Source organism: Rhinatrema bivittatum, chromosome 7 (assembly GCF_901001135.1).
Source record: "Rhinatrema bivittatum chromosome 7, aRhiBiv1.1, whole genome shotgun sequence".
NCBI lineage: Eukaryota > Metazoa > Chordata > Amphibia > Gymnophiona > Rhinatrematidae > Rhinatrema > Rhinatrema bivittatum.
In genome coordinates, this window is record NC_042621.1 from 52,781,207 (window position 1) to 52,794,857 (window position 13,651).

The following is a 13,651-nucleotide window of genomic DNA, read 5'->3' on the forward strand; positions in this document are numbered from 1 at the left end:
GGTCAGCTTATCGTGAACATCTTCTCTTATGGCACTTGCACATAACCATGCCAGTCGCCTGGCTACTATGGCATTAGCTGTTTTTGCAGAGGTTTCAAACCCCTCATAAATGGAACGTACAAGATGCCTTAGCCCTTCTTCCATATCATGAAATTCAGATAGAGGTGTGTTATCTGCAGAACTTTGTTGCAGTAAAGATTTTAAGGCCTGAAGGCATTCAAAAAGATACTGAGCTACATAAAATTGGTGGTTCTGTGTCTTGGCATTAAGGATTCCTGATTGGAAAGCTTTCCATGCAAAGTCATCTAGATTTTTATTGTCTTTGCCAGGTGGATTATTTGAGTGTAATCATGACTTGCGTGCCTTTTGCATGGCTGATTCAACCACGACGGACGCGTGCGGTAACTGCACCTTGGTGTAAAATGGAGAATCTCACATTCTGTACTTCAAATCAGTCTTCCTTGAGGTTGAGCCATGGAATATGGAGAATCCCAAGTTTTTTCTAAAAGAGATTCCAGCACTGGATGAGAAGGAAGCGCTGTAGGTTCAGCCAGAGTATCAAGTATCTTTTTGTTTCTACTCCCAATCGTTGACCCACTTTCTCCAAAAATTGGGAGTACGTGAGATCCTCCGGTGGTGATATTAGTTCTGGAGGCAACTCCTGTGGGTTAGACGGGTAGCCTGTTGACGACCCTGGAGACAAAGATGGAGTAGAGAATCTATTGGCAGAGAGATGGTCTGCTAGGTTGTGTCTTTGGTGCTGGCTCCGGTGCAGGTGATGAAGGCATCTCCTGTGGTTGAATTTGTTGCAAGATAGTAGTAATCTGTGTCAGTGTATCAGTAGCTGAAACTGATGTGGATGGTCTGATATCGGGTCTTTGGCCCGATGGTAATGAGGCTGCCTTGAGGATGCCCTTATTCGACCCTTAAGGGAGTCCGACATCTTCCCGTGGATAGGGAAGGTTGGGATGTAATGGTCCCTGTAACAGGGATCGTCTACGGTGTTGAGATGATGTAGAAAGTCAGAAAAAATCTCAGATGAAGAGGCATTTGATAATCGTGGTGGAGATAAGGAATCCTCCGAGTCCACCCCCAAGAGTGGGGATGGACTCCTAAGGACTTTTATGACCCGTTGGATGTGTTTTGTACTGTTTTTAGGATTCAACGGTAACTCAAAAGGCTGCTGAGGTGTTGGTGCTCCGGGGAAGCTTCGACGTCATGAACTCTCGATGCATCCGACGCAGGCTGCATCGATGGTATTTTATTTCTCTTTTTCTGTTTGTGACCTGGAGGGTCTGCAGAGGTGGCCCTTCGATGGGCATGGGCCTTAGGGATCGACTTCGATCCCGGAGCTGACCTGGCTGAAGCGTCAGAGGGGGCATATGAGCTCACTGCCTCCTCTCTGAGCTGGGCAATCCGCGCTGCTCTCTGGCGCTGCGCCTTTGGGGACATCCGTCCACAATCTCTACAATTCGCCTGGTCGTGTTTTGGACCAAGGCAAATGTAGCAGAATTGATGTCTGTCGGTTACAGACATTATTTTGCCATATTCACAAAATTTAAAACCTGGAAGAGGCATGATGAATTAAATATCCTGTGCTGAAACTCTGAGAAGTTTCCTAAAGAAATAAAATGAAGTTTTTTCCTCACAAGAGTGTAGAGCTCCGTGTGCCGTCAGTCGCGCGGAAAAAAATGGACTGAGGAGCCTCGAGCAGGCACAGGGCAAGCAGGAGGGAGCACCTCACCTAAAGACTTTGGGTGATCTTAGAGAGCTCCGCCACCTAGTGACATGAAGGACGAACCCAGATAGCATGGCTAATTCAGATCTATGGAAAAACCCACAACCCCTCTTCCTATTATATTTTCTCCAGGGTACTGTAATAACATAGTTTGCATATTCTGAAGTTCTAAGATGTGCAAAGCCAGTTCATCAACTTCTGGGTCACAGGACACCATGGACTCTATGATGTGTTTTGTTTCATTCATGAATCAGGCAGCTGGACTGCAGAAATTACCACAGTCCCGTGTGCTGTGGCAAAAGTGGCTAACATTTGAGTCTCCCGCTAGGGCTCCTGGAGCTCAAGAGTAGAAGTGAATTGTTTGGACTTGGACAGGAAAGGGGGGGGCAGGAATGGTGCTACATGGTCAACCTTTGCTGTTGAAGAGGAGCAAGGAGGCATCAAGTTTCAAAGGTGAAACCTCTTCCAGCCCTCTGCCACCTGTATCACCAGAAGGGAGGACAAAACTGTACAAAGAAGAGTGCTGCTGTTTATTATGAAACCAAAATAGGAGCTCAGTTCTGCTGAATGTCACTACAAAATGAAGACAATCAAAGTAGCAACATACCCTAAGCTTGACACAAACGCCTGGGTTATTTGTTCACTTAAAATTCCTTAGAAGACGCAGAACACAGAGGAACTAGGAATAATGCTGCAGAGTAATGCATTTAGGATGCAAAAACCAAAGAGAAAATACAGTATTGGAGGTGAAATCCTTCGAAGTACAAGTGAAAAGCGGGATCCTGGGGTGTTTGTATCGGATGATCTTAAGATGGCCAATCAGGTGGATAAAGCAACAGTAAAAGCCAGAAAGATGTTTGATTGCACAGGAAGAGGAATGGTCAGCAGAACCCGGTAAGACCTGATTTGGAATACTGTGTACAATTCTGGAGACCGCACCTTCAAAAGGCTATAAATAGGATGGAGTTGGCCCAGAGGGTGGCTGGTAAAATGGTCAGTGGTCTTCATTCTAAAGCATATGGGGATAGACAAAGGTCTAAGCATGTACACCCTAAAGGAAAGGCGAGATAGGGGAGATATGATAGAGACACTCAAATATCTCAAAGGTTTCCATGCACAGGAGGTGAACCTCTTTCAATGGCAAGGAGGCTCTAACGAGGGGTCATGCAATGAGGTTGAAAGGGAGTAATCTTAGGAAATATTTCTTTACAGAGAGGGTAGTGGATTAAGGGAGGAGTAATAGCCTAGTGGTTAGAGCAATGGGCTATGAACCAGGAGACCAGGGTTCAAATCCTGCTGTCGCTCCTTGTGACCTTGGGCAAGTCACTTTACCCTCCATTGCCTCAGGTACAAAACTTAGATTGTAAGCCCTCTGGGGATAGGGAAATACCTACAGTACCTGAATGTAAACCGGTGTGATATCTCAATTGAGATTGAATGTCGGTATATAAAAATAATAAATAAATAAATAAATAATAAATAAATGTGTGGAACAGCCTCCCAGTGAAAGTGGAGGAGACAAAAGCAGTATCTGAATTAAAAAATGCATGGGATAAATACAGGGGATCTCTAAGGGAGTGATAGGAATTATAATGCTATATGAACTGGATGGATGGACCATATGGTATTTTTCTGCTGTCATGTTTCTATGTTTCTAAATTGGAACTCCCATATCTTTGTCAGTCTCTTGACTTGTAAAAACCACTCACATGACTGACATAACTGTCATGATTTTTTTCCATTCTCATATCTTCTCCACCCCCTCCTGGGTACCTGGTTTCTCTATCTTTGCAGACCCTTGGGGGGATTTCTAACTTGAATAAAGTTGCTTTCCATGCTATCCTCCACCCTACTCAGGAATCCTCATAATTAACATTTGATAAAAACTAGTGCTCAAAAACAACAAAAAAAATAGTTTTTTTTCAGAAGACAGCTGTAAGGCAAAATGAAAAGTTTTAAGTCAAAGCATCTTGATTTGCCAACGATTTACCTGTTGACGTCGATGGCTGTGCTCCATCATCGCTACCATTGGTGATGTTTTTAGCAGTTTGTTCCAATGGCTTTGGAGTTACTTTCTCAGGACCATCTCCAACAACTTCAAATTCTACATCTTTCTCTAGATCTTCACTATTAAAACAACCACACACATGTAAATATCTCTCTTCACAACAACATCAGCTTGCATACAGTGACACCACACTAAAATCAGTTCACAGATTCAGAAATATGGCAAGACAGGCACATATAATGGAGGGACCCTGGAATGATGTGTACAGAGAGGACAATTGATGCTGTAGGACTAGCCCCCATTGAATCAAGTGTTGCTGAGGCATTTGTTCTTGGAGACTCTTCCTCCAGACCATCATCAGCTGGGTGATCATCCAGAGGTGAGAGACGAGAGTGAGGGACACTACCAAAAATGCAATAAATTGTGACTATGCTAAATTACAGCACAGCAACCATTATTCAGCCTTATACGCTGGCAGATAAAAGGGCCAAACTTAGGGATAAGCATACAAACTGGTTACATGCCATGAACTATGTTCTCTCTCTCATATTTCCATTTTGCAAACTTTTAGTTGACATGCGTCCCCTTGAGAATGTGGATTCAGTGCAAATTGCTGTTGGCAGCTTCTCCCTTCTGGCCAAAAGCTTTTGTATGTGGAATTAACATTTGGGTTTCTTACAGCACAGTGTGGGTTGATTTTGAGACTGCACACCACGTTAAGGGGCCTGATGTACTAAGCATTTTCCCCATTGAGAAAGCATGGGGGAAAAAACCCTTTAGCACATCTGGCTCGAAGTATTCTTCCTGTGCTCTCTGTTCCTGTACCCTTCATAAAGATAAAAACTCAATGTTCACCAAGTAAGCTCCCACACTCTACAGAAACAAGTCCAATGTCTTCAGTCATTCTCCTTGTTGCTCATAGATTCTTTTTGTAAATTAGATCACCTGATGTGAAGTCCTACCACAATATCCAAGACTAAAGAATTTATAGTCCATCATGAAACAACCTGGCACTACATAACTTTGCCCCACTCGAGCTCAAAATCCCTCTCAAACTACACACCTCTACCAGGCCAGTGAGACAAGCCTACAAAAACAACCTTCAGATTCCACCGATAAGATCATCATTAAGTAAAAGAGCCTTCTCTACAGCTGGCCCCAAACTCTGGAACACTCTCCCGTCAGACCTCAGATTAGTGCAATGCCCCACTATATTTAAAAAAAGACTTAAGACTTGGTTATTCAATCAAGCGTTCTCATAAGCAACAGCCTGCCGAACTATTCATGCCAAGGACCCTTCCTTGGTAACCCCCCAGAGAACTATATAGATCATATCCAGAACTCTCAGACCTTCTTTGAATCCTTAACAGACTTAAATCCATTCCCAGATTGATACCTTGCTTCTTTGTTTTAGCCTACATTAGGCTCTGTAGCATTTACGTTATGTTATTACCCCATATATCTGTATCCAAGTTACTTTTACCTGTTCATTGTAAGACATTAACTTGTCATTGTTCTGTTCAGAATGTAAACCGAATTGATCAGTAGCTCTGTTATTGGAAAATCGGTATATAAAAGTGCAAAATAAATAAATATGTGCACCCAGTCTCAAATACCTCCTTGACATCCTGCCTGGCAAAAAGGAATTACAGATTTTCATCTGGAGTGAGTCAATAGCACTTGACATCATTGCATGCTAACCACCAGGAAAATAGTAGCCTAGGTGCTCTTCAAAATCTGTTAAACACTTATGCACCCACTCCTAAAGAGAACATTACCTCCAATACATACTTGCTCATAATTTATATTATTTATTTAATGAAAAGTACAAACTGCTTTCATTAACTACATCACTCAATTTAATTTAAGGGTATTCAGACAATTGCTTTTACAGTTTCTCAGCCACTAACAAGAAACCAAAATGAAATACTTTGCTACAACCTGGATGCTTTTTCAGGTTCTTTGCTATGAAGTTTCAGAATATCTTATTTGATTTATATTTTACTTTTTGGCACTTCAAAGCAGATTATATTCAGGTACAACAGATATTTAGCATTTGCTGTCTTATCCATGTGACCTGTTTTGCTCCACTTATTTGCTGCAATGTGACAACTGCAATTTTCTTTTCATATCACCCAAAGTTGTTAGAATTAAAAAATGCCCGCCATTTTCAAGTTGTGAGATGTGCATCCGATTTTATTCATCAAGAAGTCCCTGATGCAGGCAATCTTTTGTGCTGAAACGTTGCAATGTTGGACGTTTACAGAAGCCAGTGGGTGTTTGTTAGTTTGCAGAGTGTTTTGGATTTAACCGCTTTCATTAATTACATCACTGCCTGAATCTGCCTCTAACCTGCTGGGATTGTCTCCATCTGCCTCACTCCTAGCTCCAGTGCAGGAGTGTATTTCACAACAGCCTGGCGTTTGAACTCTGCTGCCTTTCCACAGGCAGCCCCCTCCCCCCCTGAAGCCACGTGGGCTTGTCCTGCCACACCTCCAATGTCATCGGAAGGCGTCGGCATAAGGGGCCAGCAGTGATGCCAGAGGCACTGCGTGCACTGAAGGAGCGCAACAAAGGGGCTCGCCCCTTTGTGCACCTTTGCCTATCGATGATCTTGCCCTCCTCCCAGTCTTTCCACTACAACCTTCCTTGGTTTTTACCCTTCCCTAATATTCCTCTATTCTGCCTGGCTCACTGTTACTGGCAATTCTTGATGTATCCTTCAATATGCAAATTCCAGTCATTACAGGAAATGGCCGTTATGGTCCACTGCCCCCTTGTACCTGTCCCCCCCCCCCCCCCATCCTCATACCCTTGTTTCCCCAACCTACCCTATATCTCTGTGACTAAAACCTCAGTTTCTTCTATTTAATGTTCAATTGATTAGGGGAAAAACGTCTATAATATATGACTTAATTTCTACTCATTCTCCTGACTTCATATTAGCAACAGAAACCTGGTTATATGAGCATGATACTGTCATATTAAATAAACTCCGTCCTAAAGGTTTACCTATTTCTCACAACCTCTCCAAACTAGAAGAGGTGGAGGTTTACTTGTAATTGTTAAATCTGCTTTGCTACCCAGCAAGAAAGAACTACCATCACATGATAACTTTGAACTTATGTTCTTAGCATTTGTTTTGTTTACTGTCCCCCCTAGTTCTATAAATCATGATTTATCCTCTTTCCTTGATATCCTAGTTACTTTACCTACTCAACACTCCAATACCATTATAGCTGGAGATTTCAATGTACACTTCATCAGTAAACCTGCTTCGCCTTCAGTTCAGCATATAAATGAAGCCCTACTAGGTTTAGGTGCAATGGATCCTACTCACAAACTTGGGAACACTCTAGATCAAATCTTTCTTATCCCTTCCTTTGTCATTCTATCAAGTTATATTGTGACAGTTCCCTGGTCCGATCACTTCATGATTAACAGTTCAGGACATATTAACTCTCACCTCCTTAGTAATATATGCAAGCCAAACCACAACAAAAAAACAGTACTAAAACGTAAAAAAACTAACCCAGACATTTTTGCCAACTTTTACCTCAGCTTTACTCAAATCCTATCACAGATATTGATATCGCAGTTCACCATTGAAACTCATCTATTGAAAACTGCTTAAACAAGCTATCCCTCTAAAAATACACCCTATAACTAACAGACCAAAAGCTGCTTGGTATAACAACTCATTGCATCAGGTGAAACGAAAATTGAGAAACTTGGAATGTCATTGGAGGAAAAATCCCATACCCGAACGTAAACAGTCCTACTATTCTTACCTGCGAAAATACAATAAAGAAATTGACCACGTCAAGAAGAACTTCTATCCCTTACAAATCCAAGCCTCGAATGGTAATCCTCACACCTTATTTAGCATAGTAAAATCAATTACTACCACACATCAAGATACATTTACTTACTCTTACTCAGATTTTTGTACTAATATCGCCCACCACTTTAAAGAAAAAATAGAGAAGATCTCATCTGAATGCACGACCCTGCCAATCCACCTTCCTAATCTTCCCCCTGCCGTCTGTTCTTTTTCTGAATTCTCATATCTTATCTAAATCCAAACTCTCAAATAGTCCATTTAATCCATGCCCAGGAAACATGCTAAAAGACAAAGGAACAAATTCCCCCCCTTCTATCAGATATAGTTAATTTATCACTTTCCTCAGGCACCTTCCCAGCCACTTTGAAACAAACCTCCATACTACCCATACCAAAAAAGAAAAATGTTGACCCATTGGACCATCATCAACTACCGCCTCACTACCATCACTAGCAAAAATAATTGAGTCTGTTGTATTGCATCAGCTGTCCGAGTACATTACCAATAATAACCTCCTACATCCACACCAGCATGGCTTTAGAAAGGGCCATATGACTGAATCTTTGTTCTTATCTGTTGACTCTGTCATTAGAGGTTTTGATTCCAACACTGACTATATAACAGTCTTCCTAGATATCTCCGCAGCGTTTGACACACTAAATCATGATATTCTATTCTCCAGCTTATAGCACATAGGTATCTCTGGTTGTGCCCTACAATGGTTCAAATCATTTCTTGCCAATCGCCCACAAAAAATCACTCAAAAAAAACTTAAATTCTGACTGGTATTTCTCACACACTGGTGTCCCTCAAGGATCTTCACTTTCTGCTATTCTCTTCAATGTTTATTTACTCCCCCTCTGCTACCTTCTGGCTAGCCAATTTATAATTTAAAATACACGCAGACGACATCCAGTTTACCATTCCCTAAACTTGATTCCTGGACAAAAACCTTACCACTGATACAACTATATTTAAAGACTATAAACACCTGGCTTTCACATAATCATTTAAAATTGAACATAGCAAAAACAGAACTCCTTTTTCTATCCACTATTCCTGATCCAACTCGCTGCCCACCAGCAAACTTTATCTTTGATTTACTATTTCAATTACAAACTGTGCTCGAAATCTAGGAGTACTACTAGACTCCAGATTATCTATGACTAATATTTCTGCGTTAGTTAAAAAATCTTATTTCAAATTACATTTACTCAAAAAACTAAAGCCACTTCTTTTTCCGTCCGATTTCCGCTCAGTTGTGCAAGCGCTTATCTTATCAGGTTTAGATTATTGCAATGCCCTATACTTAGAGGTCTTCCAGCATCTACTATTCATCCGCTTCAACTCATTCAAAACTCTGCCACTCGTTTAATTTCTAACACCCCACGCAGACAGCACATTACTCCTGTTCTACAATCCCTCATTGGCTTCCTCTACATTACTGTATTCATTACAAGGTGCTATCCATTATTCTTAACTTAATCTACAATCCTTCAACCATTTGGCTATGTCCCATTTTAAGATTGTACCGGCCATCCCATCAATTAAGATCCATGGATAAATGTATGTTAGAAGTCCCAACAATAAAAACGGCCAGACTGGACCTAACTTGCAGGTGTGCCTTTTCAATCGCTGGTCCAATATTATGGAACTCTCTCCCAGACATATTCGCCTTATCCCAAATTATAAAGATTTTAAAAAGGCCCTTAAGATGCATCACTGCTTTATGGCTTATGGCAAACCTGAAGGTTAATTACAACTCTTCCTTCCCTTAACTTTAACCTTTTATCTTTAATTTATTTCAACCTGGATCTGTTTTTGTCCATTTTATGCTGTTTAAAATTATTCTCTTAATTTTATGTATGTACTCTTTGTAAACCACTTAGATCCACTACAAATTGTATAGGCAGCATACAAGAATTTTTAAATAAACAGTTTAATGTTTTTCCAAATGAACTAGACGAATCCACATGCCATGCTTGCTTAATTTTGACATTGTGAAGATCATAAGTGCACTGTTGATGCTCTTCTAGTGATTATTATTGATGCAAGAAAATAAAATGTAGTCATTTGAAAATATACACATACCACCTCGGTTATTTTAGTGGAAGTGGTTGGGCTGGGAGATGATCATACCTCATGGCTAAGATGCCTGTTTATTGGCAAATAAGCAATTTTTTATATCAGCTCTCACGATATGCTTGGGTGATCATTTTGTATTTGCTGCTCCTCTTTGTCTAAATTATTCTATTTCTGGAATATTGCTTTAGCTTCTCTGGGCTTTAATACAATAAAAAAAATATACAATAAAATTGAGATTGCTTTTAAATACAAAACTTTGTCCTGATCTCTTACATTAACCATGTTTTACTGTAGCAGTCAAGTGACTACAAGACAATTATTTGCCTTATCTGTGTTTTTCCACTATATTGTAAACTCCATGGATTAGGAATTCTCTCTCACATGCATCTGTACAGTGCTTCGAATGCCTAATAGTGCTATTAAAATGTTAAGGCCCAGTGCCCAGCTGGCTGTTAACGTTACCAATAACTAACCACCTTCCAGGTATCCATTTCTGCAGCAATGACCTCAAAACATTCTACAGAAAAAAAAGTGGGAAGCACTTTCCCTGTTTAGTTACATTTTTGCATTTATCTAAAGGCATACGATCAGTATCCCAAATATTGCGCATCTGTGGAGGTTAAAATCCCACAAGTAAATGTGTAAACCCCTCCAATTCCTACCTATGGAGTATATTTATCAACAGTGTGTAATCCTGCAGGAAATCGTCAGCTTGAAGCCTGCTGCCATTTCGAATTCCAAAATCAGATATTTTCTTGTTGTTATTTGCTGGAAGAAAAATTTTTTTTTTTACAGGAAATATTAACACGGAAATTTAGAATTACTGATTTCATAAATGCATCCCGGAATTTTAATTGTGCAAACAAAAGGGCACAAGATAACTTTTGAGGCTGCAATACTACTGTTCACAAAAGTTTAGAATCTAAATTTGCGCAAAAAGGAGGTAAAGTTATTTGCTGAAGGTTGCAGTGGGACTGGATGACATTACAGCTCTGTCCCTTAACTGCTCCACTACACTACCAGTCCTCCTTACATAAACAGAATATCATTGTTATATATCATCACTTTTATATCACACGTGGCTGTTATCTAACAGTTTAGCTGACGGTCTGTCCATCAAGATGCTCATTCAATACGTACACCTTATTATTTTCTAGAACTGTATTAAAAAAAGAAATCTACTGAATACATACCTTCAGTTTCTCCTTCCTCTGAAGATATAAGTATAGTCCCTTTCCCATCTTCTATCTGGACATCAGGTGCTACCATGGCAAACTTTTCTTTTAAAATCTGTAAGGATGAAAAAGAAAGTGGACCATTAATGCAAAGTGCTAATTAATGAGCATTCCAACAGCATCTGCCGTTAAAGAAGATAATTTGTCTAACCACCTTATGCAGTCTCTGGAGCATCAACCCCTCCCCAGATGGATTGCCTGGGAAGAACAGGTGACCCTGGCTGACTCCAGGGCTGGAAGAGCACCTTATCCAAGGCATTTCCTCAACACCATTGGCTGAACATAGCAGTAATCACCTTCCCTCCTCCCAGGCCCAGCCAGCTGTCAGATGGCAGATCCAAACCCATCATCTCCACATTGCAGTGCAGAATGCTGCAGCCTGGGCCACGATGCTAAAGCCCAGATTAAAATTTAACTTGAACAGAAAGTAAGTCCAGACAAGTGGGTTTTGCATCCCTACCAGCAGATTGAGGCAGAGAACCAAACTTTGAGGCACTGCTACATAACAGAGTGCCACCTGCGGTCCCTCAGTATTGACCTGTACCCAAGCCAAAGATCAGAACTTAAAACCCTCTCCACGGCAAACAGGTAAAGAAGGGCTGGAGCTCCCTGCACTGGAGCCTCTGCCACCTCCAGAAACCCATGTGCAAACTGAAAAAATCTCTTTGGAATATATTACATCGACTATCAGAATGTGCAGTCTTTTGGCAGCGAGGGGGAGGGTCTCTGGACTGATCTGTGGTATTACAGGAACGAAAATTAGCAGGTAAGAACCAAATTTTCCTTTCCTGTTCATACCCAGATCAGTCAGACAAATGGGATGTACCCAAGCACCTCTAAACTGGGTGGAAACCCGAAAGACTCGCACGCAACACACTCACCAAAGGATGCATCCTCCTGCGCCTGCATGTCCAAACGGTAATGTCTGGTGAAAGTATTAAGCGAAGACCACAATGCCGCTCTACAAATCTCCTGGGGAGATAGCAACTGACACTCTGCCCAAGAGGTTGCCTGCGTTCTTGTAGAATGCGCTTTCAGCTCCACTGAAATCGAGACCCTTACAAATATAAGCAGAGCAAATGGACCACTTCAGCCAATGAGCAATTGTGGCCTTCGAGGCCTTATCACCTTTCTTCGCGCCACCAAACACCACAAGGTGGTGATCTGAGAGCCAAAACTAGTGACCTCCAGATACCGCAGCAGAATCCGTCGCACATCCAAGAGATGCAGCTTTCTCTCGAGAAAAGCCGGAAGATCCACTGCCTGATTGACATGAAGAGAGGACATCACCTTTGGCAAGAAAGAAGGGACCATCTACAATGTGACCCCCATGTGACAGAAAAGGATCCCTGCATGACCCTACAATTCTGAAATCCATCTGGCAGAACATATAGCCACCAGAAACATTGTCTTTAACGATAGGTCCTTCAATGTCGCCCTTCTGAAAGGCTCAAAGGGTGCACCACAGAGCACTCGCAGAACCAGATTGAGGCTCCAATCCGGACACAACTTCCAAATCAGAGGCTGCAAATGCTTTACCCCTTTCAGGAATCGAACCATATCAGGATGAAAGGCCAAACACCTTTCCTGCACCTTGCCTTTAAGGGAACCCAAAGTGGATACATGCATGGGGAGGGAATTATAGGCCAAACCCTTAGACAATCCCTCCTGCAAAAAGGCTAAAATTTGAGGAACAACAGATAGGAGAGCCAATTTCTGCTGTAGGCACCACGACCCAAAGACCTTCCATACTCTGCCATACGCCATAGAGGTAGAGGGTCTCAGAGCTGGAGGAGGGTAGAAATAACCTGTTCCAAATAATCCTTCAGATGCAACTGTCGCCTCTGAAAAGCCAAGCCATGAGAGAAAAGTGATCCTCCTGATCCGAAAATATGGGCCCCTGCCGCAGCAAGCAGGACAGATGGGCCAACCTGAGGGGTCCCTATACCGCGAGATACATGAGATCCATGAACCACTAGCGCCGCAGTCACTCTGGCACCACCAGAACCACAGAGCCCAGAGACAACTATAAGCTGCAGAACTCACCCAGAGCATCCAGCCCTACTGCGCCTACCTCTCTTCTGTGATTGAAAAACCTTGCCATCTTTGCATTGACCCATGTCGCCATAAGATCCAACTGGGGGACACCCCATCTGGCACAGATGCAATCCCAAGCTTCCAGGGACAACTCCCATTCCCCCAGATCCAACTGCTGCTTGCTAAGGAAATCTGCCTACATATTGTCCGCACCCGTGACATAAGATGCCGCTATTCCCTTGAGATGGAGCTCCGCCCAAACAAACTGCTGGGCTTCCAGAACCACCGCTTAACTCTTCATCCCTTCTTGCCTGTTGATGTATGCCACTGTCGTTGCATTATCTGGGAATACCCGAACCATCCTGCCTCTGATCTGGGGAAGGAAGGCCTCCAGTGCCCATCGAACCACCCTTGTTTCCAAGCGATTGATGGACCAGGCCCTCTCCTCCGCTGACCAAAGCCCTTGGGCAGATCACCCCAAGCACACCGCTCCCTAACCTTTTAGACTAGCGTCCGTGGTCACCACTACCCAGTCCGGGTCTCCAGATCCATTCCCTTTTCCAGGTTGTGATGTGACAGCCACGACAGACTGGATCTGGATTCTTGTAGAAGAGGCAAAGGCAGATGATACTCCTTCGACAACGGATTCCACCTGAACAAGAGCGTGTTCTGCAATGATCTCATGTGCACGAAGGCCCACGGAA

General features: G+C 42.3%; 1 protein-coding gene across 2 annotated transcripts in view; it reads right to left on the reverse strand.

Annotated features, from left to right (window-relative positions):
* UBA2 (ubiquitin like modifier activating enzyme 2) overlaps positions 1-13,651 on the reverse strand; it is a 186,375-nt gene that overhangs the window by 23,743 nt on the left and 148,981 nt on the right. For both annotated transcript variants that reach the window (XM_029608377.1, XM_029608378.1), the window contains 3 exons: positions 10,869-10,965; positions 10,338-10,443; positions 3,729-3,865 (listed from right to left, as the gene is read on the reverse strand). In XM_029608377.1, coding sequence (XP_029464237.1) covers positions 3,729-3,865; positions 10,338-10,443; positions 10,869-10,965 — 340 coding nt within the window. The remainder of the gene's footprint in view (positions 1-3,728; positions 3,866-10,337; positions 10,444-10,868; positions 10,966-13,651) is intronic.